This window comes from Clupea harengus, chromosome 4, assembly GCF_900700415.2.
Source record: "Clupea harengus chromosome 4, Ch_v2.0.2, whole genome shotgun sequence".
NCBI classification, from domain to species: Eukaryota; Metazoa; Chordata; class Actinopteri; order Clupeiformes; family Clupeidae; genus Clupea; species Clupea harengus.
The window spans coordinates 27,572,469-27,597,521 of record NC_045155.1 but is presented as its reverse complement, the minus strand read 5'-3'; the positions used below and the strand labels follow the sequence as shown (position 1 = coordinate 27,597,521).

General features: G+C 43.4%; 3 protein-coding genes across 5 annotated transcripts in view; 1 reads left to right on the top strand and 2 right to left on the bottom strand.

Moving 5' to 3' along the window:
• Window positions 1–54: 54 nt before the first annotated feature.
• Window positions 55–6,527, bottom strand: si:dkey-150i13.2 (mitochondrial carnitine/acylcarnitine carrier protein). The gene is made up of 9 exons (XM_012827406.2): window positions 5,954–6,527; window positions 4,491–4,583; window positions 4,200–4,327; window positions 2,378–2,468; window positions 2,055–2,172; window positions 1,715–1,787; window positions 1,383–1,492; window positions 996–1,117; window positions 55–787 (listed from the first exon to the last, which is right to left on the bottom strand). Exons 1-9 carry the CDS (start codon window positions 6,062–6,064, stop codon window positions 725–727), a joined length of 909 nt encoding a protein of 302 aa, XP_012682860.1. The 5' UTR covers window positions 6,065–6,527; the 3' UTR covers window positions 55–724.
• A 1,144-nt stretch (window positions 6,528–7,671) lies between these two features.
• Window positions 7,672–16,496, top strand: LOC105900146 (rab GDP dissociation inhibitor alpha). The gene is made up of 11 exons (XM_012827397.3): window positions 7,672–7,948; window positions 9,556–9,663; window positions 9,904–10,003; window positions 10,142–10,276; window positions 10,634–10,832; window positions 10,975–11,106; window positions 11,254–11,353; window positions 11,458–11,629; window positions 11,936–12,080; window positions 12,732–12,786; window positions 13,070–16,496. Exons 1-11 carry the CDS (start codon window positions 7,904–7,906, stop codon window positions 13,220–13,222), a joined length of 1,344 nt encoding a protein of 447 aa, XP_012682851.1. The 5' UTR covers window positions 7,672–7,903; the 3' UTR covers window positions 13,223–16,496.
• Window positions 16,497–16,498: 2 nt separating this feature from the next.
• Window positions 16,499–25,053, bottom strand: part of itih6 (inter-alpha-trypsin inhibitor heavy chain family member 6) — a 9,192-nt gene continuing 637 nt past the window's right edge. The window contains exons 2-13 of one of the 3 annotated variants that reach the window (XR_004163613.2): window positions 24,329–24,489; window positions 23,674–23,784; window positions 22,778–23,025; window positions 22,226–22,398; window positions 20,812–21,100; window positions 20,172–20,418; window positions 19,442–19,986; window positions 18,775–18,816; window positions 18,569–18,682; window positions 17,756–18,139; window positions 16,933–17,469; window positions 16,499–16,851 (exon numbers count right to left, since the gene is read on the bottom strand). Coding sequence is in view for 2 of the 3 variants with exons in the window: in XM_012827363.3 (XP_012682817.2) it covers window positions 17,162–17,469; window positions 17,756–18,139; window positions 18,569–18,682; window positions 18,775–18,816; window positions 19,442–19,986; window positions 20,172–20,418; window positions 20,812–21,100; window positions 22,226–22,398; window positions 22,778–23,025; window positions 23,674–23,784; window positions 24,329–24,489 (2,622 nt within the window). In the remaining variant the exon portion in view is untranslated. Of the gene's footprint in view, window positions 17,470–17,755; window positions 18,140–18,568; window positions 18,683–18,774; window positions 18,817–19,441; window positions 19,987–20,171; window positions 20,419–20,811; window positions 21,101–22,225; window positions 22,399–22,777; window positions 23,026–23,673; window positions 23,785–24,328; window positions 24,490–25,053 lie in introns of all 3 variants that reach the window. The other 2 variants (XM_012827363.3, XM_031566897.2) reach the window with 2 other exon arrangements.

The following is a 25,053-nucleotide window of genomic DNA, read 5'->3' as shown; positions in this document are numbered from 1 at the left end:
ACAATAACTGGTGAATAAACACATTTATTTCAAAAAATGAAAAGAAACCTACTATTTGAAATAAAAATGACATTTAAAAATATTTCCACATTAGCTCTTTCATCAAATATTGAATCAACAGTTGATTGACTGATAAAAAATATACATTCAGTTTACATGATTTGGGCACAATTGCTTTAACATGTAGATTTTAGACACGTGACTAGAAATATACTTTGGTTGTTTGTTTTATAGGCTAAAGTATGTATAAGTTATAAATATAATACATTATATATCAAATAATGATATATGCACATATTATACATTTTCAAGCTGTACAATTAAAAGTGTAGTTAATGTTAAAAGTGCAACACGTAGTTTCTGGTCTGAAAACATTACAATTCTTTTGGACCTTTAAGGTGGTAGGCTACATGTGTCAGTTCCCCTATACATTCCACAACTTGTTTCTTTGTTTCAATAACATTTGTATACATTTGCCTACATATCTCTGGCCCAGAAAAACACAAATACATGCAAACAATTGGTTGAAATAAAGAGGGAAGTTCTACTGAAGAACATTTTAAGAAACTCTACACCATTTTTTGTATAAAAGCTACATATTGCACTTTTAAACAATACAAGTATTATTGACAGGTACTGTCAGTGCATGAGAGCTGGTAGGCATGTCCATTGTGCGCTGAGGTGAGGCATTCTGTGGAAGGAGGTCTCCGCAGAGCCACAGAGGTCACCAGTTAGGAGCAAGCCAGTTCAAGCCCTTCAAGGCCATTTCAAAACCCAGGAAACAAGCCTTTGAATGCGGAACACACAAAATAAGAGCCTGCCATAGTAGATTCGGGCTCTACCATCAAACGGTTAACCCTTTGTAGAGGAAATCCAGTAGCTAAATGTTATGGCATTTTTGCATTTTACATATTTCATGCTTAACACATTTGTTTAAATATTCAATGACTGGCATACTAAATAAACATTGTCGTAAAAAGTAAATTAATATTTACCGCATTTGCAGGGAAAGCCCTCAGCATGACAGCAGTGAAGCCCTTGTAAAGACCACGGGCCCCTTCTTCTCGTAATAATTCCCTGAGAACATCTATTAGTCCCCTGTAGCGTCCATCAGGAGCTGTACAACACACAGAGGTATCCTGACTTATGAATCTTACCCCACATAATGAACATATTCCTGTGAACTGTGCAGTACTCTACTTGTCGTGTTAGGTTATTTTTTTTACCACCAGGGGGCAGTGTTGAGCGTCCAAACCTACACCATCTAAACACTTTATTTTTACTGCTCTGTGAAAAACACCTCTGAGATCACGGATCAGTTACTGCACACAGCCTGGAATGAGCTGATCAAAGGTTCTTGACGAGTGGTTTAACAAGTATACCAGTCTGGAAGTTGGACTTCAATACGTCTGGAGGGAGAGCAATAACCCAGTTCAAGATGCCTGCTGTTCCACCAGCTAGGATAATTTTAGGAGTGCTGAGATGGTGAACACTGAATAAAACCAGAGAGTTAAAAGGAAGGAAATCTTAGAATCACATTCAAAATAATTATACAGGCTTTCATTCATTTTTTGTAATAATGTTATCAGGATGAAGTTGTAAATAATACTTTGCATGGTCACACTTGAACCACATCAAGATTACAGATACTGTATAAACCATTAATGATATTAAATAGCATGACAAGAGTACAGACAATCAAAATAAAACCAACCTTTCACCCTCTGGTGTTAGTAGGCATTTCACATACTCATAGGTCATGAAATATAACCCATTAGAAGGCACATCTGGGGGAGGTATAAAAGAGACAAGGGTTAAACTAGGTTGGTAAATTGATACAACTAACCTATGATCCCTTAAATACCGTGTAATACATGCTTGTTTGCTGTCTGTGTCTGACAACAGTTTTAACTGGTAGGCAACAAAGTATTTAATGATTACCTTTTCAAACTCATTATTTTGTAATACTCATAGCAGACAGATCATTAAACTGCCAGACATAAGTCAGGCACTTCTGACACACAAACAAAAACACAAGCATTCTCTATTGATACCTCTGATAAGAGTTATGATTGTTCCTTTGTAAACACTGCGAATGCCCTGCTCTTTGAAGAGCCTGATCGCACAGTCCACAGGCCCAGCATACTTTAACTGACCAGAGGTAGATTGAACCTAAAACAAATGAAAACAAAAACAAAGATAAAGATAAAGATAAAGATAAAGGTTCACATAAACACACTAACACAGATGTTCAGATGACGACAGAGACAAGTAAACATACTGGTATGGGATTATTTCAGTGGACCCGTTGACCAATGTGCTAGGCTATATTTATGCATAGTGTATTAAGTGTAGCCCGAGGAATGGTATCCCTTGCCTGAAGCAAACACTTTATTCTTTCTCCAGGTGCTACGATCACGGTGGTGAAGACTCCTCCCAACATACCAGACAGAAAGATCTGAGAGTGCCTGCACAGAAACACAGCATAAGAAATTAAAATTCATAAAAAAACGATACATTCAAAACTAAGAAATGCTCATACATAAGATAAAATATATCTTTAAACAGGACATTTGTGTTTTAACCAAAGCAGATAAATCAATAATGGGCCTATATCTTATTGTATAGCTTATTGTATTTATCACTGCGCCCTCCAAAGTCTTCACCACGTCCGCAGTAGTGGCAATGAACAGAAAATCTAATTTTGATTGTCAGACACATCATGATGATTAGCTGATTAAATTGTTCTATTTCTAATAGGAGGGCGTAATCTGTCGTAAACCTCAGCAGCTCTCTGGGTTTGTCTGTTAGATTAGATTTGATTAGATTAGATTCAACTTTATTGTCATTGCACACGGTACAAGTACTGAGACCACAAAATGCAGTTTAGCATCCAACCAGAAGTGCAAAATAGCAATAAAAATGCAGAGTATGTGCATATGTAAAGTGGAATAAGTGAATAAATAAATAGATATGTACAGTAAGAAATAGATATGTAATATGAACAGAATTGGGACTAGCAGCAGTTGAGGTAAGAGGTGGCTTATTCACTTTGCTGGAGCAGTTCTGTTCACCCAAACTACATTTCGCTGATGTTGACAAATAAATGATTTATAGGCTTTATCTGGTCTCGTAGTGCCATCAAAGCAGATCATAATCTTGGGTACTTGTAGGCTATAATTTATAGCATGTTATGCAAGAAGTATGCTTTTACAATGACCAAGTAACAGGAGGCAATGCATTTCTGTAGTCCACTTTGTCTTATAGAATGCTTGAAAAGTGTGCATTTTTCCTCAGCTAAACTTCGATTTCTTTATAATTATTATTATTACTATAATAATACATCAAATTTATATAGCGCTTTCCAAAGTTCTCAAAGACGCTTCACATACTGAAAAATAAAACAGACAATAAACTCTGTAAGGGGGGAAGGCCAGGCTGAGGTGGGGTTTGCGGGCCTTTTTAAATGATGACAAGTGATGACAGTGACTTTAGTTTTTCGGCCTATGTTTAGATCTTTAGTTTCACGTGTGTATGTGAGCCAAGCAGGACCGTTTGATAGTCTTTGATTGCATGAAATTGGAATAATGTAGAGTCAAGCGCCACTGTGCTGCGAGGTTGCGATTGCACTCTACACTACAGCACACCTGTAGGATTTGGTCATTATCTATTCATGTTGAATTTTGTTTCCCACCCCACACACAAACAAACAAAAGCCCGACCCAGGATGACATCCCGGCAACAGTCAAACTGATTTGAGGACTTCTATGAACCTAGGTGTACATTAGGCTACATTGTAGGCTATTTGCTATTGTAGCATAGATTGTTATTGAAATAAATTTAAAATTTGTCCTGTAAAATGAATTATTTCCAAGAAAAGTCCTTGCGACACCCCTGGCGGGGAGGTGGCCAAGGAGAGATGGCATTGTGTGGATGATGCGGGGGGGGGGGGGGGGGGGGGGGGGGGGGTGACACGGGAGAGATGGCATTGTGTGGATGATGCAGGGGGTGTGTGTGAAACGGGAGAGAGAGCGATAGGCAGATATGCGGTGGCCACAGACAGATTGTTATTTTTAGACCTGCTTGAGCGCGTACTCTGGCTGTTCCTCCCTCGTACACTACACACACTACACTGACCCAACAAATCTGTCCACCTGCTGTGCCATGCCACCACCAGCTTGGGACAGCCCCCGACTCACGTGTGAGGGATGTTGGGGTCAGACTGGAGCAGCTGCTTTCCCAGGCCGAAGCCAAAGAAGCTGATGGCCATCATCGGGGCGACGCCGGCCAGAGGGGCCCCCATGCCCTTGTAAAGACCCAGAAATCCCTGAGATTAGACAGAGAGAAAGCGAAAAGACACAGAGACACAGAAAGATGAATGTGTGACAGATCAATGAGAGAGGGAGATTAGCATGGGAATAGCATAATGACATGCAAGAGGAGAGCCAGAACTGTTCTTTAGTCTTAGCACTATTTATACCATCTCTCACCTCTTTGGACACGGTCTTTCTAAAGCAGTCATACGTGCCCCTGTAGAGGACATGGTGGCTGGGGGAGGCTTTGGGTTGTGTTTGAAGGCGAACCTGTTCAGAGAAGATAACCGTTATGACAGGTACTGTACTTCACTTATGGTGTCATTTCCACCCATTTATAACAACATTACAAAAAAATGAAAAAAGGATTATAAATTGAGCTGTAGGGGTTTAAAGAACAGTAAAGATATAAAGCTACATAAAACCGTTTCGAGGTGTTTACTCCGTGTGTCTAAATAACATCACATCCTCCAAAATAGACTCCTAAGCACACAGAAAGCCTGCTTCACTTGATAAGGGCGATCTTCTGGGATGGGGTGGGCTAGTGTTTTATCTATTGTCTGCAATTTTTCAGATAAACCTAAGAGTGGTTGCCACACGAAAGTTGGAAAACAAAGTGAGCGGTGTTCTTAAGTAGGGTCGAACAAACGTACAGTTTTAGCTTAAAGTGGTATGGCACGCCAAGTTATAAATAGGCATAACCCTCCATTCACAATCAAGAATGCTACAATGACACCTTGAACTTGTCGCTAAACCACAGGGCTAGTTAGAATAGTGGGCTCCATTGAGTTGAACTCAAATCTTTTGTATTAGTTTATACTACTCTGGCAAACACGTGAATACCATTGGCTATCCAACAATAATCCTAACTGACACGAGCTATCTGTTGACGACAAGTTGTGCCCTGTACTATCAACTGTCTATCAACTGTCACCGGACACTATCACTGACCTCTTGACACCTCGTTACCTCAACTCCAGTTCATCTATTTCTTTCAAGTTAACTGACAACCCATAAGGTTGATTTCCTCATTCGGACCGGAGTATTTTCAAAGAGAAACAATCGATTTACAAAAAGTAAAGCGTATGGTAGACTACGGTAGTTAAATCTCTATCTGTTAACTCATTCAGGAGAACACACAGCTCTATTGTGACAAGGCTATAAATCACTTGACAACACAGTTGTGCGAGTCAGTGCTGCAAGATGTTAATGTGAGCAAATTAAATGTGGTTTCAAAATAGCCAGGAGAGTTAGAAACGTGAGGCATAACGTCATTGAAACCTAAGTGGTTTGATTCACAAGGGATTAGAGCGCAATCAGACAGCAGGTGGATTGGTCTCAGCACTCCTCCGGTGGCACGAATTTACAGCCTGTAGCTTCCTGCATGATGCCGAGGGTGAGGGAGACTCGGGGCATTTTCTCAGTAAATTACCCGGTAGTCTAAGGGCAAGGAGCATACTTTTTTGGAACCCAATATGATCCAGGGGACAAGAAATCAACGTGTCAGCATAATGACACTAACCTTGCAGAATCAATACGATCCCTAAATCATGTCTTTATAGAGTTGTTGTAAATAGTTTGTTTGATTGTCACATAATAAGGCCTATTGGTAGCGTAATGTGTGGGTTCTTTGATGATACCTTGATCGTATCAAGTGGGTGTCCAGCAAATAAAAGGCACGCTCCGGCAGCTCCTCCTGCGACGAAGCTCTTCACCGGAGAGATCTTTCTCCCCGGCTCCTCTCGTCCCATCCTGGTCTTCCAATGGGCAGGGGGTCCAAGACTCAAGAAGAACCCACTCTGTGTCGCGCCAGCCTAGAAAAGAAAAGTTTTTCAGCCCCACTTCTCAGACCTCCCCCTGAACACTCCTAGTCCGACTTGTCCTCCTTGGAAAGCTATCTCCACCGGACTTTTGACTCCTCTTTGCTTAAGCTCACGATTTGCAAGTTAATACTTGACTTCCTGTCACACTGCACAGTAGCATCCTCTGTTGGCAATTGATATTCACTGCATGTGAATCAACTATGAAAAGTTGAATCGTTGAATCGCTGTTTTTCACTTTCTGTTGAAAAGTTGAATCGCTGTTTTTCATGGGTCTGCGTGTTTATCGGAATGCCTTGCTCTTACCAACTCACATTACATCCACGAGTTTGTGGTATGAAAGACAAAGACTAAAAGTAATTATTAAAACACATGGCTTATGAGAATTCCGCGGTAGCACGATCGGGTCCCAAAGTCTTTGATCTGAATTGCGAAATGTTTCAAGTGCAATGAAGTAAGATGTCTCCAAGCACTCTGAGTAGGATCGCGAGAAGTATTTCGCAAACGTACAATCATTAACCCGATCATTGCTGGTGCGAGTAGACTAATGTGTCTGCAAAATCTACAGGGGTGCTACAAAAAATGCTACAAAGGTTATTTGTTCAGTGTGATTGGTACCTGAAGTCTTCGTGTCTGTTGCACGACTTTCACCCTAGTTTCTTGGCGTTTTTCTGATGGGGTCTAACATTAAAGTCTTCATACTGATATTCCTTCTCTTCAAAAACATATGTATTGTCAGTTTATTTGGTCAGGCTAAGGTGACAAAAGACCAGTCGGTATACATCATGCTTTGCATTTCATAATGTTCAATTTCAATATCAGCTCAGTAGGTGTTAATGGGTTTACTGTGAAATTCAAGCATCGCTGGCCTTTAATGTAGTAGCAATTCTGTGTCAAAATAAGGAACAGTTAGGGGCATGGCTAGCTTGTTTAAGACATTACATTCTTAAGAATTGAAGACTGATTGCAAAACGTCTCAGATCAAAGAGTTAATTTCCCTGTCCATGGTCCTGAAATGTTAACCTGTGCTCCGTGTGCGGTAAACCAGGTTAGTCTACGCAGCGTGTCTTGTTTCAGTGTAGCATGAAGTTAACTTTGTGAACGGAGATTAATATGTGAGTGAGTATCCCCCAAACCCATTGGTCTACAGCTTATATTTTGCTTCAGGTTAAGTGGGGCATGGTTTTGTGATAAAGGTAGAGAGAAAGAAAGAGAGAGAGAGAACATGTACAACCGGACACTTATGCTCCTACTTGGCTTCAGAAACGTTTTGCATTGACTGATGGCGGAAGAACACAGCATTTGCAACAAGGTCACTCCTTCAATAAACGTGAGAAGAGCGTGATTTCAAATGCTACTGTGTGTGTTTACAATTTTAACTTTACATGTGTTGTTATAATTATGCTGTCTTTACAATGCAGAGAGAATGAAAATAACGCTGTTAACATAGCAGCCTTTATTCAATTTAGTGGAATGCGGCGAAGAAACTAGACAATCATTAAGGAGCTGATGCCACCAATGCCACAAACGACGCCCTATTTTCAGACGCGAAAGGATCTCTACCGGGAGTAGTTCTGCGCCCTGGGTCACATCCTCGTCGCTTTCGCCGGGTGCAGCGCATCCTCTTCAATTCTCATACAGAGGTTGAATAGATCAGCCATACAAACACTCCACAATCTACCAAAAGCCATCTCTTCTCTACTTCGCCTTTCTGAAGAGCATTTTATTGACTGTTGGGGAGCCTGAGGAGACCAGGACCGAAAGGACGCCATGGATGAGGAATACGATGTGATCGTTTTGGGCACTGGTCTTACGGTAAGGCACGGTCAACCACCGGGAACCAGTAGCCTTACCAAGAGTGTAAGGTTGATAGAAGACATAGCCTACATTAAACTAGATTCACCAGCGTGCTGAGGTTGGGTCCGTGGTTTTATTTAACATTGCATGGAGACTAACAGAAAGTGAAAAGCTTTTAAATGAAATTTTACTGGACCAATTATTGTAGTCTATGCATTGTTACATAACAACAACACTCTTGTTGTCAAATAATATGTGGATGTGATGACAAAGGCAAACACTTAATTTTGCTACGTTTTTGACACAGACAATGGCTCGATGACTACATGCTTTCAGTCACAGATGAAGTCATGTAGTGGCACTGTAACTACAGCTAACAATGATAACACGACGGTCTGCTAGGCCATAGTATATAAAAAAGCCTTGGCAGCAGCCTATGTCAGCATAACGTATGATGTTCCATTGAAAACGCATGAGGTTAATCGGATGAAATACTTTATAGAGCACCCATTTCTCCTCCACAATAAAGATGCTACGTGGAGCGGCCTGGTAACACGCCCAGTACTTTCTACGTGGTCTGTTGTACGAGTAACCCAAGGAGACAGAACCACCATTGACAGCGAGCTGCTGTCGAAGCAAGTTATGTTTCGATTATCTGATGTTAACGCAGTAACATAGCGTTATTACACTGCTGTTATTGGCAGGTAGTGCCATTGACATCGATGACAACCGACTTCACGAAACGCGCACATCTTTTTGCACAGCTGGAGTTTTAACAGATTGAAATGCTGTTTGCATTGAATGCTTGTGTGATGCGCAATGAATGGGCCTACACTGATCTTGCCAAGTTTCCCAGTGTCGACCACAAAAGCAATCGAGCTGCATTAACTCGGCACCGACATTACATAATAGTGATATCCTCCACCGGCCCCTACTCCAGCACACTAAACAATCGCTGCAATGTTAGAATATAAAATTCTGGATAAATGTTGAGTCCTGCTGTGCACATAAACGCTGTATTATCTTGTATATTTAGTGTTAGGCGAGGTAAACACAGTGATTTGTGTGCTTCCGCGAGGCTCCTAGATCATTTTCATTTGCATGGGTGGGGTTCTGGCTGACCGAATATATCCCAGGATGCACTGCTCTTCCACACTGTGGAAGCGATTGATCGCAGTTTTTGGGTGCGGGAGGTCATACGTATGTGTCTATGTTATCAATTGCCAGTGTCAGATTCATCTCTAATGATTTTTGCTTTATGACTTCTTGCAGTTATCATGCAAAAACAATGGTAGCTAAATAGGCGTAGGAAAATCATGGAGTTGGGAGTGTGATGTTTAGGTGCTGTTCCGTTCTAAGGTGCTGAAATAAAATCCATTTGTGTCTGTAGTACCTTGACTGTCGATTTATAATGTTGTGGTAGTCGAATATTAACTCCGATCGATGTCACGATCATATGAATTACATTGAACATGAAAGTGTTCATTACTTGCATCTTCATTTTAGTTATCCAGAGGATAGGATGTTACACTATTTCTGCTTTTGGATAGGGATAAATACTCATGTACCTCACACAATAAAATTTGACTAAAATCAGATTCTAATGCCTGTTTATGTGTACATAGGAGTGCATCCTGTCTGGGATCATGTCCGTCAATGGCAAGAAGGTTCTGCACATGGACAGGAACCCTTACTATGGGGGAGAGAGTTCCTCCATCACCCCGTTAGAGGAGGTAAGACCACGGTCAGACAGCCCCTCATGGGCCTTTTGTGACTGAAATAGTTCAAGTTCCAATACAAAAGTTCTTTCCCGGATGAATGTAGCCTACTTCAGTAAAATGACAACAATATTTTTATGGAGAACTGTTGGTTGATAGTTAATATTATACCTGCCTACCATGTTGTTACTCTGAGTGAATATGAAATAGGTTGGTCAAGTAGCACTGTGTAAGAAAGGTTCCTTCTGTCCCCAGCTGTACAAGCGTTTCGGCCTCAACGATAGCCCTCCTGAGGCTATGGGCCGAGGCAGAGACTGGAACGTGGACCTCATCCCCAAGTTCCTCATGGCCAACGGTAAGTCAGTGTGTGTACGTGTGTGTGAAAGACGATGAGAGAGAGAGATGAGCATGTACGAGCTGTGTTTGACATGTCAGCCTCAATATGTTTGTGAGTGTCTGTTCAAGTGTGTGTGTGTTTCTCTCTTACCTGTAGGTCAGCTGGTGAAGATGCTGCTGTACACAGAGGTGACTCGCTACCTGGACTTCAAGGTGGTGGAAGGGAGTTTTGTCTACAAGGGGGGGAAGATCTATAAGGTCCCCTCCACTGAGACCGAGGCCTTGGCTTCCAGTGAGTTTCATATAGAGATATATTTAACGTGTAATACTGTTTCATAATTTGTTAAAATTCAGATTAAAATGAAATAGTTCAAGTCCTTCCTCTGATGAATGTAGCCTACTTCAGTAAAATGACAACAATATTTTTATGGAGAACTATTGGTTGATCGTAAAAAATTATACCTGCCTACCAGATTTTTTCATTGACAAGCATTGTCTTGAAGCGAATATTGTACCATTTAGTGAATTTAGATGTTTTTTGATTGACTGATTTCTGCTCTCTGAACCCTGTGAACTATGATTTAAAAGTCAGCAGATATGGTAGAGTTTTCTTTGGTTTCATTAATGACTGCTTTTCTGGCAATACCAGACCTGATGGGCATGTTTGAGAAGAGAAGGTTCCGGAAGTTCCTTGTGTTTGTGGCTAACTTCGACGAGAACGACCCCAAGACCTTTGAGGGAGTCGATCCCACGACGACCTCCATGAGAGACGTCTACAAGAAGTTTGACCTGGGCCAGGATGTGATTGACTTCACGGGCCACGCCTTGGCCCTCTACAGGACCGATGAGTGAGTGCTGAGATAAAGTATAGTAAAGCTAACATATTGAATACATTTTTAAGTTAAGAAGCCGTTTAAAAGATTTTGATACTTCTTGATATGTTTTATCAGTTGCTAATAACTCTTTCTGCCTTGCGTATTTCCCTGACAGCTATATGGACCAGCCATGCCTGGAGTCCATTAACCGCATTAAACTGTACAGCGAGTCCCTGGCCCGCTATGGCAAGAGCCCGTACCTTTACCCCCTCTACGGGCTGGGAGAACTGCCTCAGGGATTTGCCCGGTAAGTGTTTTTTCCAGTGGCTTCTATGCTAATATTCTTTTAAAATGTGAAAAGTACTCCTCAGTGCTGTTGACACCATTTTGGGTGCTGTTGAGTAAACCATTCATTTATGACAGCAATGCTAACGCAGTGTGTGTCGTTTTGTAGGTTAAGTGCGATCTATGGTGGAACATACATGTTGAACAAGCCCGTGGATGAGATTGTGATGGAGAATGGCCGTGTGGTTGGAGTGAAGTCCGAGGGAGAGGTATGCACCATCTTCCACCATCTGTTTTGGCTTTTTTCCAGGGAACTCCCGAGTGATTGAGATGAGTGTCTTTTCATTGATCGATTCTATTGATTTCTGGGTAGGTTGCACGCTGCAAGCAGCTCATCTGTGACCCCAGCTACGTCGCTGATCGCGTGCGGAAAGCTGGCCAGGTGATCAGGGTGATCTGTATCCTGAGTCATCCCATCAAGAACACCAACGATGCCAATTCCTGTCAGATCATCATCCCCCAGAATCAGGTCAACCGCACCTCTGGTGAGTGGCCAGGGTCGCACCATGTCAACAGACAGGGTCAAAGCTTAATGCTTAAACTGATTCATATTGAAGATAATTTTATAATTAGCACGCATGTTATTTATGAAAGTAAGAAGAGCTCACAGCTTAAACTGGTTCATATTGAAGATGGTGCTTTATAATTAGCATGCATATCATTAAAGAAAATAAGGAGAAATCCTCCACTGCATTCAGATCCTTGTGACACCTGTGTGTGTGTGTGTGTGGGTGGGTGTGTGTGTGTGTGTGTGTGTGTGTGTGTGTGTGTGTGTGTGTCCCTCCCTGCAGACATCTACGTGTGTATGATCTCATACGCACACAACGTGGCTGCGCAGGGGAAGTACATCGCCATCGTCAGCACCACGGTGGAGACGAGCGAGCCAGAGGCTGAGATCGAGCCGGCCCTCGAGCTGCTGGAGCCCATAGACCAGAAGTCAGTGCTCCAGACTCTCATCTCTCATCTCATTCTCATCTCACTCTCTCATCTCACTCTCATCTCACTCTCTCATCTCACTCTCATCTCATCTCTCATCTCATCTCTGTCTCCTCACATATACCTACTCTCATCTCTATCTCTCATCTCTCATCTCATCTCTGTCTCCTCACATATACAGTACCTACTCTCATCTCTATCTCTCATCTCTATCTCCTCACATATACCTACTCTCATCTCTATCTCTCATCTCTATCTCCTGATACAGTATATACCTACTTTTAGGTTGTAATTATCGGATTTGTGTTTCTGAAGAAGAGTTGTATGCATATGGCTAGATGGCTAGGGTATCCAATCAGTTGCTTTTGCGCTTGCTTTGTGTGTGCTTGTCTGCTGACAGTCCCATGTTATATAAGTTTTAAACTAGGCCAGAGTGCAGTCAAGTGACACCCTGCAGCAACTCATTTGATATGCTGTGTTTTCTGATTGGTCAAGCGACACCCAGCAGGAACTCATTTGATATGCTGTGTTTTCTGATTGGTCAAGCGACACCCAGCAGGAACTCATTTGATATGCTGTGTTTTCTGATTGGTCAAGCGACACCCAGCAGAAACTCAATTGATATGCTGTGTTTTCTGATTGGTTGTGCAGGTTTGTGGCCATTAGCGATCTCTACGAGCCCTCAGACGACGGATCTGAGAGCCAGGTCAGTGCTCACAATGACACACGCACGCACACACACACACACACACACACACACACACACATATGATGTAGCACACACATATGCATATGCATAATTGCTCAGCTAATCATGACACAACCTAAACTAGTTTTGAATGCTTCCATTATTCCTGAGCAAAACACTGTGCACAGGAACACACACACACACACACACACACACACACACACACACACACACACACACACACAGTAGCACAGCCCCATCTTTTTAACTTTGAGCCCTGCATGTTTTTTCCCCACGGCAGATCTTCGCCTCCAGTACGTACGACGCCACCACCCACTTCGAGACCACTTGCAACGACATCAAAGACATCTACAAGCGCATGACGGGCACTGACTTTGACTTTGAGAACATGAAGCGCAAACAGAACGACGTGTTCGGGGAGGACGAGCAGTGAGCGGTGCCGCAGTGTGTGTGTGTGTGTGTGTGTGTGTGTGTGTGTGTGTGTGTGTGTGTGTGTGTGTGTGTGTGTGTCGTGGAAGAGGGGGTGGGGGGGGATGTGGGTTTAGGGGAGAGAGGCAGGGAGTTGTGGAACAGCTTTGTACACCCTAACCCCTTCCGTACACCCCAAAACCCTCATCTCAGGCACACACACACCTTTTCTCCTTCACACGCACCCACCCTGACTGCGTACACTCACACACTCTCAGACACGTGTGCGTAGCCTCTTCTGCCCTCTTCTTTTTGTTGTCCTCTTTTCTCTGACACCCCTTTACCCTACAACTCCCCCCCCCTTCTTGCTGCACTCTCTATGCTGTATAGATTCTTCATTCTGTGTTTGGTTCCGTGTGGTTCTTTAGACATTCCTTGCTTTGTTCGGCTGTGTGTTTTTTTCTGTGTCGTGGCTCCAGGCTTTTGGGGGGAAAGGAGAGAGTCCGCTTTCATGACTTCTGTTTGCCTCTGGGTTGGGTTTTTTTTTAGCCGAGTGTTTGTTTGAGGCTGTTTCAGTGACTCAGAGACCTGTGGCATGGTAGCTTTGCATCGTTACGTTGTTATATGGTCACCTTTTTTGTCTTGCATACATACACACACACAAATAGAAACACACACACACCACACACAGACACTCCGACACTCAAAAATCCTTGGTGACAGCTACTTGAAATCAGACCGCATCACATACCAGTTCAGATCCACTGGGGAGCCGGATGTCTGATGTAACAATCAAGCTATGGAAAACAAACACACCCATTCACACAGCTGAATACGATGCCTTTCATATCACACCACGACCATTTGAAAAAAAAGTCAGGACAGACATTCGTCTAGCTAGTGAAAGCGAGTGACAGAAAGGGAATATTCCTACTGGCCATAGCACATACATATGCATGTTCACTTCCTGCTTCGGACACACTAATAGTTTTGTGTCTGTGCCCAAGCAGAGGCAGAACTACAGAAGATCATGCTCTCTGGACCCCATTCTTCACTTACATTCAAACACCCCTTGTTCACTACCCCCACAGTTGTCAGCAAACACACTATGAAGAGATGCTTTGTGCAGTAAGCATGATTGTATCAGACTGTGAAGTTAGCAGATTGGGCCTTTAGATTTGTGGTTTCAGTTGAAGCGCCACTGATTTCATTTTTGATTTGTTTTCAGATATAGGCTGTGTTTCTGTGCGAAGGAGTGGTTGCAGTGTACCTCTTAGCGACAGAGAGTGTGTGATTTGACCACACATGTTTATGAGAAGAGAGAGCCTAGCAGTGAGATGGAAAGGGACAGTGGTATGTTGCCAAGGAAACTAAAGGGGAGAGAGTTAGAGGAACAAGGAAATGTGTCTGATTGGGAGAAAGACTGCACTGAGAAAAGAGAGAAAGAGAGAACCATAGAGAGGAAGTGTGAAGAAAAAGGGTTGGATTTCTAGTGCGACATAATGACAAGTATGCTGTAAGAATAACTGTAACTTCGAGACAGGCTGAGCGAAACTAGACTTCAGCTGAACCCAGCCCACGAGAACGGTCACGATCCTATAATGTTTACGGAGTTGCGTTTACGGAGATGGTGTTGCAAGTTGAGTGTGTGTTGAGATGCCTCTTTGGATGTGTGCTGTGATTGGCCTAGGCCTTTTACGTCATCAGCAGAATAAGTGTGATGTCACAGAGGCCACTTTTCCCATCATCCTTTTACCCCAACCCAAACTCAATCCGCCACGCCCACCCCTTCCCGAAGTTTAGGCTGTGAACTCCAACAACAACAACAAACCGTTCAGGAAGTAATGAACTACAGATGGTAAATGTGCAATAATGGACGTTGCTTCTGCAGTGGATGTTTGGCGCACCCCCCCCCCCCTCCCCTTTACAAAGGGAAACGCTCTAGGTCATCTGAAACCCTTACAGTCCCAGAGATTCCTATAGACCGTACCAATGGTCATATCTCACAGGGGAGTTGGATCTTACTAATGGTCATATCTCACAGGGGAGTTGGCCGAGATGCCACAGATACCACACTGCCACAGCAAGCCAGCCTAACACTTGGGCAATCCAACCTGCCACTAACTTACCCTTCCCGCACTACCACCCACCACCCACCACCACGTTTACCCCCCTTCCTCACTTCCTTGGGGTTGAACCGATGTTGTTTATCGCATATCTCTGCTTCATCAAGTGTTCTTCCCCCCCCCCCCCCCCCTTCCCCGAGCCCTTAAGTCAAATGCCTAGCTGTTTGGGGATTTCCGTGTTATGTCTTAAAAACAAACAACGCTCTCACTTGAGCTTGTTTTGTGTCGCTACTTGAATTATTATGATTACTTTTTTTTTTTGACTGGAGGGAAACGCAAGATGCTAAATCGGTCAATTGTAGTGCATCGAGATGAAGTCATTCCTACCCATTAACCGTTTGCATTGATCCATCTCTATGCCTGAAAGATCGATCAATAGCGATTAGACATTGTGATATCGCCGGAGGAGTTGTCTCTAGTTTGAACGACTGTAATGATTACTAACAGGTCTAATGCAGAGTAGAGTGTGAAGAAGCCTTTGCTCTATTGAGTGCGTTACAAATAAAATGAATTATTATTATTATTATTATTATTATTATTATTATTAATAAAGAGCTTCTCAGAGATGTTGCATTGGCTTCCCATAGCGAGCAGCCCGGGGGTGTAACAACACCAATTGGGTAGTCCACAACCCCCAGACTACCTTTAGTAACACTATCATTCACTAAACGTCATTTACACTCCACTAAAGCAAAGCTAAACAGTCGGAATCATTGGGCACGACTTTTTTTAAAGCATGGAGTTGCAGAGGGACCACGTCCAAGTGCAGTGTCTACATCTCTGACATTATCTGAGTATCTTTGTGACATCTATGACTGGCGAGACTGGAATTTATTTAAGGTTTTAATTAACATTTTGGATTTTGAGTATCCATCCTTACTTTCATATCGCTATTGTTTACTATGCCCTATGCTTTTTATTTATTTAATTTAAGTACGAAAATGTTTTATATTTCAATTTCTTTGTGCCATGTCATTTGGTTGAGATTGATGTGCAGATGCAACACAACCCATCCTTAAAACTCTCCCAACCATTTTGGACTGATGACTAGCTGGCCTGTGGTTCTTGTTTGAACACTAGTATGTGAACAGTACCTAACGTCCTGTACAACCAAGTAAATCAAACAGAAGAATGAAAATAAAAATATTAAAAATAAAAAGGCACATGACAGACTCTTATGGTTCTGTATTTATTCATGTATTGTTCATTTATTTCAGCTGTATGTGCTTTTGATTACAGTTTGCTTACGTGTGAAATGTAAAGTCTCGAGTTACACAACCAGTTATAATAAAATCTCTCTCCTACTTTATACAAGGCATTAGTTTATAATCACAATTTATATCTTTGACCTTTAGACACCTTTAGAAGTCAGACCCTTTGTATCTCTGAGGGTACCAAGCTATGAGAACACACTATTGTAATCCATAATAAGCACAGTTGAGTTCTCTCACTCCTCAGTTCTGTTCTCGTTCTTAGTGTGATTGGAATGTTGCTAACTGAAGGTTCTATTTGATGATGTAATAAGGAACTCAAGTGACAATTTTAAATGGCAGTCGGGGTAAACTGTAGAACTGCACGTCCTGGGATGATTTCTGGGTTTTGGGGTGACCATTTCACAATCCTCTTCCGCAACTGTATGTTTGCATTCAGGCACTTAGTTTAAGTGTGCAAGAGTGTTAAGCTCTCTATAAACCTAATGTACAGTATCCTTACTGTGCCCCCTTCTCCACACTTATTCTTAGGTCCACTGAAGAGTGATATTGGTGTTTGACCAACAATGCACCGTGTAAAAAGAGTGTGTCGTCGACTTAAATTGGCACACACACACACAAGCATGCTTAGTTTGTGGAGTGATGAGACAGGACGTCAGTGTCTCGTATGTAAGCCCGATAGGGCTTGGCAAGAATCTTCTCCACGTCGTCTTTGCCCACTTCCCAGCAGAGACCCGTGTGGCGTTTCCTCACCGTGTCCTTCATCATCTTCCTCCTCAGGGTCACAGGAACCTGTGCGGTGCCTCTCTGCAGCATCCCAAAGGTCAGAGTGCTAGCGTCTGTGGCGCTGTCCCTCCTGTGCCCCCTGTGTCTGAGACCTGTGCCCAGGCCTCCCGTCTCCTCCGTGATCTTAATATCAGCATGTTGGAACTGGCCTACATGAGGGGAACAGACATTAGCTCACTGTGTATTCAGTAAATGATTATGACAACAACAACAACAAAAACAATAATAATAATGGTTACACATTTTGTTGCATTATACATCATTTCTTAATTTCTCACTGTTGTAATTACTCTATATTTTTGTTATCAAATGTTTTGAAAGTTGCTTTATACAAAAGCATTTGCCAAATGGTGGGGGGCTTTAATATACATAGTATTCACAAGTGAAGTGAATAGTCTGCCATTGCCAGGGCAGAAAGAGTAAATATCTCCCCACCTAGCAGACCTTGAGTCCCCACAGAGAGGCCGTCACCCTTGGCGATGTAGAAGCCCAGATGATCCAGCTGCATGTAATCGGGGTGTTGGTAATGATGAAAGAGAACCAGGAAGCTCACACCCTGCCCCAGCTCCACCCAGCACCGGAACTGCTCGTCGATGGAGACCTGTAGATCTGGGCCGCGGACGGAGCCCACGGCGCCGGTGAGGAGGGTTCTGTCTGGCCGTCCCGGCTGGGAGATGTTGACCGAATCCAGCGTCAACGTGACTACCACAGCCTCGGGTCCACCCCTGGACACGACAATCTGGTCAAAGTAAGTGCGCTCCTGGTCCTCGTGGCCAACCTCAGGAGGAGCCCACATCAGACGGCCGTCCACGGTAATGCCTGAGCAAAAATCACAATGGGAGGCCAAGGCTGAGTGGGGCTGGGAGGGCGGTGGTAATTCCCTGTAGTTCAGCATTCACTCATTCATTTTCAATGGAAGGACCGTAGCAATTCATGACAAAGTGTAAAGTCTAGTCTAGTCTAAAGTATCATTTCAATTCCTGAGTCCTGTACGGTGCGAACGCCGATAAGCCTGATTTTCTCTCTAAATCCACTACTCACTTCACCTTTGCTCTCTCTATTTGATCCTGCACCACTACTTTGAATAGCATTTTCACAGGGCGTTAAAATACAACCAGTTATAAAAAGTTTCATATGCGCTCAACATGCTAATGGTTCCCACCCACATTTGGACCATGGCTGTATGGCTGTCCCCTGCTGTAGGATGTTAGTCGTGCAATGGGAGACCGCACTAGGAAAAAGGTGTACCGTTTTCAGCGTCTTCCAGCAGGCGTAGCACATCGCTTGCATGGCCGTCGATGGTGAAACATAAGTTCTTCTCCAGCTTTGGCAGGTGCACCTGGAAATGGGGGTCGCCATCCGCTGGAAAAATGATCCAGTGATTGAGAAGAGGATTAAAAACGAGAAACTGACATACATGTGGCAAATGGGTTATGGACATTATTCTCACATACCTGAGGAGGCAAAGGCCTTTCTGGAATGACCTCTTTGGGGAACTGGAATAGAAAAAAATCAAAACCTTCAAAATTTGTTTGAGATGATCACTCTTGTAATGAATTTATCTTTTGCTGAAACAAGCTGGTCAAAATCAACTGTAGGGTTATTCTAAGCCTATTCAGCTAGAAGTTCCCCGTGACCCCCTTAACATTGTGAAATACATTTTTATCTACAGATGTAAATTTGTTAGTTAAATCAGTTAGTTAGTTCATTAATAATGCTATCTGGTGGTCTGTCCAGATCTCAAAATAGTATCTTTGAAACTGAAGGGGAAAAAAACCCAATTGAAATAATTGAGCCACAAATGAAAATATGTTCAAAATGTTGTTAATATATACTCAATCATTCTATCCACATTTCATAATACTGGGTAATTGCCCACAATCACACCAGCCTCTGTATTTAGCAAAGCTTTGTGGCATTTGTTACTTGTATAATATCATAATATCTGGAATTATTGGATTATCAATCTCTGGAATTATTAAATCAGAACACAGACTCTGATTGCACCAGTAACATTTAGTGTAAGTAGAAAATTCTGTCTGGATATCCACAAAAGTGCTGAAGATATCAGTGTATAAATATATATATATTGTGTATCCCAAAGAGACCCATGCAACTCACTGTTCTTGGCTTTCTTGTCAGTAGGGTCAGGAGATGGCTTCTCCTCCGTTGGCACCTCCTCCAGGTCAGGCTTGACCACCACCAGTGAGGTGACCGGCGTGACAAAGTTATACTTCAAAGAGAGGCGGGTGGCGTTCTGCTCCAGGAGGGCGCGAGTGGAGGGGTCGCTGGCGTTCTCTGCGGTCAGAAGCAGCTCTTTAATGGTGAAGTACGCCCACAGACGACGCACAAACCCGGATATTTCTTCCTGGTCCGGGGAGCTTTCCCCAGAGAGTGGGATGTTGTTTTCCACAGTCAGGTGCTTCTTGGTGTCAAAGGCGTTCAGAGTCACGCCAAGGTCGCGTGCCCCAGGATGCACCCTGCCTGCCACCACCAGCTCGGACCCTTGGAAGTAATTGGGGAAGAGGGAGCGGGTCACGTCGAAGGCCTGGTCGTCGCTGTAGCTCAGCTGGACGTCGGAGAGAAGCGGGTTGGCAACCTCATCGTAGAAGCCTTTAAGCTGGAGGTTCGCTTTAGAATCCGAATACACCCTCCGAGCCACACCCCTGTTTAATTGATTGATTGATTGATTGATTGATTGATTGATTGACTGATAGATAGATAGATGTGTGCAATACATCGCCTTCTTTCAGTATCGCAATATATTAAATATACCCCTGTATCATGATACGCACCATATGGCAAGATCCTAGCCAATACACAGTCCTAGTGTGAGCTAAGAAACAGCTACCTGTTCTCCAGAGAGAGCTGTCGGAGCAGGTCGTAGTCGGCGTCGCGGCCGAAAGCCAGCCCAAACAGTGCGGCGGACCCCAGCGCCTCCCTCACGTTCCCCCGCATCGTCTCCCTATGGGTCACGCCGTGATTGGCCGCTCCATCGGTGAGGAAGATCACCATGGGGACCCCACGCACACCCCACTGAGAGGAGGAGTTGCGCAGGAGCGTCCCCGCTTTCACAAGGGCAGCGTTGATGTCTGTGGCTGGAGCAGACCATGATGGGGTAGAGAGAGAGTCACACAAAAATAGCATAAACCCTTTATTCCTATACCCTTGGAAACCATTTCAATATCTCTACTTCAAAAGTACATTTACAGTTACATACCATAATTTACAGTACATTTACAGTTACTTACATGTGGATATGTACCTCATCAGCATCAATATATGTACATTTACGGTTACTTACTGTAAATGTACATATATTGATGCTGATGAGGTACATATCCACATCCTTACAATGGTACAATGAGTGTAAAGAGTAAAGACTGTACAAAGTTTATATTACATGACATTTACAGACACTAATGTGTACATGCGTACTGTAAATAAGTAAATATGAGCTTGCTACTGGGATGATGATCCGACAGACTTACATCCCCGGACCTGTATCTTCTTTGCAAAAGCTCTGGCTTGCCGGATGTTGTCCGCTGTGGCTGGAACCGTGGCGTTGTGTTTCCAGGGGTGCACGGACGAGGAGAAGGTGATGATGTTGAAGTGGTCGTGGCTCCGCAGGTCGCCCAGGATGGCATCCATGGCCTCTTTAGTCTGCTCTAGTTTGCCCCCGGCCATCGAGCCGCTTACATCGATGACGAAGATCACCTCCTTCGGCACGACTGGCAGTTCTCGGGGAGCAAAGTAGTGCACGAAGTACCCATCATACACCTGAGAGGAAAACACAAAAAGGGTTTGACGAGCTGTTGATCAGGAGAGAGAGGTGCAATTTGATTGGCCGCTGAGCTCAAATAGGAAAGAGGGGTGTAATTTGATTGGCTGCTGAGCTAAAATATCCACAACTTTTTGCAAGAATGGAGGACTTTAACTATGTGATCAGCGTCCTCACAAGAGTGATGGAACACACGCCTGCTGACACGACGTTTCACTCTGGTTAATACTCAATACTTAACACTTTAGAGCAAGAGCTATCAAATCCTGCACTCCATCTCTATATCCCTGCTCCAAGCACACCTCATTAAAGTCAGTGTTATTCTAATACTCTTCATATATGCTAAGCTCAGGCAGTTATGCCGATGGACATGAAGTGAGGGAGGGGGACTACAGGATTGAGAATGCTTGTTTTATATTTGTGTAATAATATATAAGTACGTGCAACAGAAACATCCTTGATGTAATACCTATATATTAAAAGGGTCAATTTGAATATACATGAAGGCAACTACATTCTATTATCTATAACAATAAACGTCATCAGGGAGCATTCTTCATATTTTAAACAATTAATGTTTTTCTGCAACCTGGCCAGTAGATGGTGCCAGAAGCAAGACGGAGTCAATCCTCAGCTACATTAAACCAAACATTCTAAAAATATCACAACAATGTCTCATGCACATCCTTCAGCACATGTAAGAGCTGTTAAAATCACTACTATCACTATTATTTCACAATGACACAGAATCCCTTGATTTCTTTTACCTGAAATGTCCTTCATGTTTAAAAATAAATACATGCATTTATGTTATATGGAGGAATAGAATAAGACTGATTAATGACCCCTTAATATATTATCGAATACTGCATTAAGACTGGGGCAATTAAGATTAAAGAAAGTAATGGGACACTTTTGTACCATCTCCTGCCTATGTCCTATTGCCCCGCACATCAGATGCAGAAGTATTCAGGCAAGTGCTCTAAGGTAAGAGTAATCTCCATAGCAACCAACCAACTAAACCATGAGGTGACGTTGCATAAATGTGACGCACAAAGAGATGAACATTGTTGCTGCCATGAAAGGACTGATTAGAAAAGATGGCGCACGGCCTTCCTCATCACCTGCACATCTCCAATCAGATCGGTGAGAATGACGTCATACTCGATGACAAAGTCTGCATCGAGGCCCTTGGGTGAGGAGCTGGTCTGTTGCTCCAGGGTGGGGCTGTAGAGCACTTGGGCTCTCTGTTGCGACCACTGCTCCACCAGTGTGGAGGAAGGGGATCCAGTTTCTGCTGTGGGGAAATGGTTAATCTTGGTCAATAAAGGGTTAATCTGGTCATCTGGCTTCAACGCTACACAGTGTCAGGTAGGTGTAATAGCACGTCTCACTCCTGTTAATCTGGTCATCTGGCTTCAACGCTACACATTGTCAGGTGTAATAGCACGTCTCACTCCTGCATGATGCCATGCTCTGGAATTTGAAGCTATTGCTTTTATTTGGGGTTGTTTTGATCAGTGCATTTTTACAGATTTTAATATTAAAATGTAGCTGGTCTACGAATCTAACTTCACAAGAACAACTGATGTGTGACCTACAGTGCATCCAAGCACCACAGTACTGCATCATGTCTGAAAAACGTGAACAAATAAAAGAAAGAAAAGAAAACCCACCTCCCAGGGTATTGGACAGGTGCTGGCCGGTCCTGAGAGGCAGCACTCGTACAAAACTGATCCCAGTGCGCTCAGTGATGGACACTTCCACTGTGAGGTTCGGGACCGGCTGGGTCGGTCTCAGGCCCAGGGCCAGCTCGTAGCGGCCCAGTCTCCGCACGAGCAGCTGCTCAAAGGAGAGCTTGAAGGAGAGACGCTCGCCTGGGGCCACGCTGACATCAATGCTGAATTTGCCAGGGACCTCCTTCCTGAGGGGCAGTTTAAAACACACACACACACACAGATCACTCTTCAGGGATTTCTCACAAAAGAACTGGTGTGAAACTGTTGGAGTATATTTCATATTTGTTTTTCTGATATCTTTTATACCTGTATGTTATCAGGTAATGATGTAGGACCAGAGGAAGAGACAAAAGGGAACTTTTGAGTCTCCAGCATAGGTTGTGGTAGAAAGTGTGTGTGTGTGTGTGTGTGAGAGAGAGAATGTGCATGTGTTTTAGCCTGAAGGTTAGGTCAAAGGTTAAAAGAAGCTGCTGTCTCAGAGGCTGTTAAACTTAAATGTCAGTTAGACACGGTGTCAAGAATGACTATAACCAATCACAAGGACACAATGAGCATGATTTGAAGATATTCCTTATTTGGCATCCATATGCCGATCTCATGTCATGTCATAGCAACAGAGATAGGACATGAATGAAGAGGTCTTCTGTGTGTGTTATTCATCAGAATGATTGTCTGTGCCTCAACCCCTCGAACCGTAAACGTAAAGGTATTTTATTGTTAAATTAGATGGGATGAATCAGGCAACAAAACCAACCTGGACTTTTCTCTTTACATTGCTACCCCTAAGAATGGAAGTACTTGTCATACCCTGGCACCGTCATACTGGCACTCACCTCGACTCCACCAGTCCAGCCGTTTTCCCTTTCTTCTTGGCTTCATCGTAGATTTGTTTGGCCGCCTGTTTTTGCTTGACCTGAGACACATATTCCTTTCCACCGGAGGTGCTGGAGAGATGGTGGGTGTAAATTCACATTAGGAAGACCCCTAAAGTTCCCCAACAAGCAACACTATAAGATGGTGGTTTCTGCTGGAACGCAGGAACTAAATGTCACAGTTTTCTTTGAAAGCAAAAATTAAGACTGCAAGACTACAGAAAAAACTGAAAGTGTGAGTGACGCCTCTTTCTGTAACTCCACCTACAACCCCCCACGCCCCACCCCACCCACCCGCCACCACAACGCCCCAAACTTTGAGAACCACTAGTCTATGATCATTGTGATTGTGTGTGTGTGTGTGTGTGTGTGTGCCTGTGTGCGCGTGCAAGTGCACAAAGGTCCCTTTCACAGACATTAAGAGCTTCAGGCCTAAGACATGGCTTCCATTACAGTGACCGTCAATCCGACATTTGCTCACAAAAACATTCCAAAGAAAGTCAGCCGACTCACGCGAACATCTTTCATTAGACGGCTACTAATCTCCATCAGCAAGCCTAAGCATGTGCCAAGAGTTGTGTGCACTACCCAGGATGGCAGCCAGGCCACTACTTACATGGTAAAGTTGGATATGAAGGCTGTGGATGGCAGGTCCACTTCAAAGGTAGCGTCTGTGGCCTGTGGCAGCCGGTTAAACACCGTGCTGATGACGGTGGTGCGCGCGTATCTGGACACCACTGTACTCTTCACGTGAAAGTCTGTGACTTCCAGTTGTGGCTGCACATGAGAGCATGGGAGAAGGTGTTACCTGTCAGTGCTGCGCCAGAAATCAAACTGCTGAAGGTAAACATGCGATACCTGTGCATTTAATAAAACTGCTGGAGTTAAACATGTTATACCTGTGCATTTAATGAAACTGCTGAAGTTAAACATGTGATACCATGTCATGCATTTACTAGGATACAATGTATTTCAGAAGTGCAAGTGTCCAGACACATCTAAAAAAGCTATTTATTCCAGAGTTTTATAAACTGTCACTGAATTTTGGACATTACAGACGATAAAAGGTCAGAGAGAAAATAAGAGATAAGAAGTTTATCTTCACACACAGTCTTTCCCCTCTTTCTGTCTCCTCTGAAATACTTGGAAAGACAGCATTTGTTGACAGGTGAGCAATGCTGTTAATGTATGACAACACCTGTTCTATTGGCATTCATCACACACACGCACACACTCACACACACACACACACACACACAGGAGAGGGAGTTTGAGGGAGGAAGTGCATTAGTGGAATGCAGGGCTGATGGTTATATAACTGTATGTAAACAAACATGCATG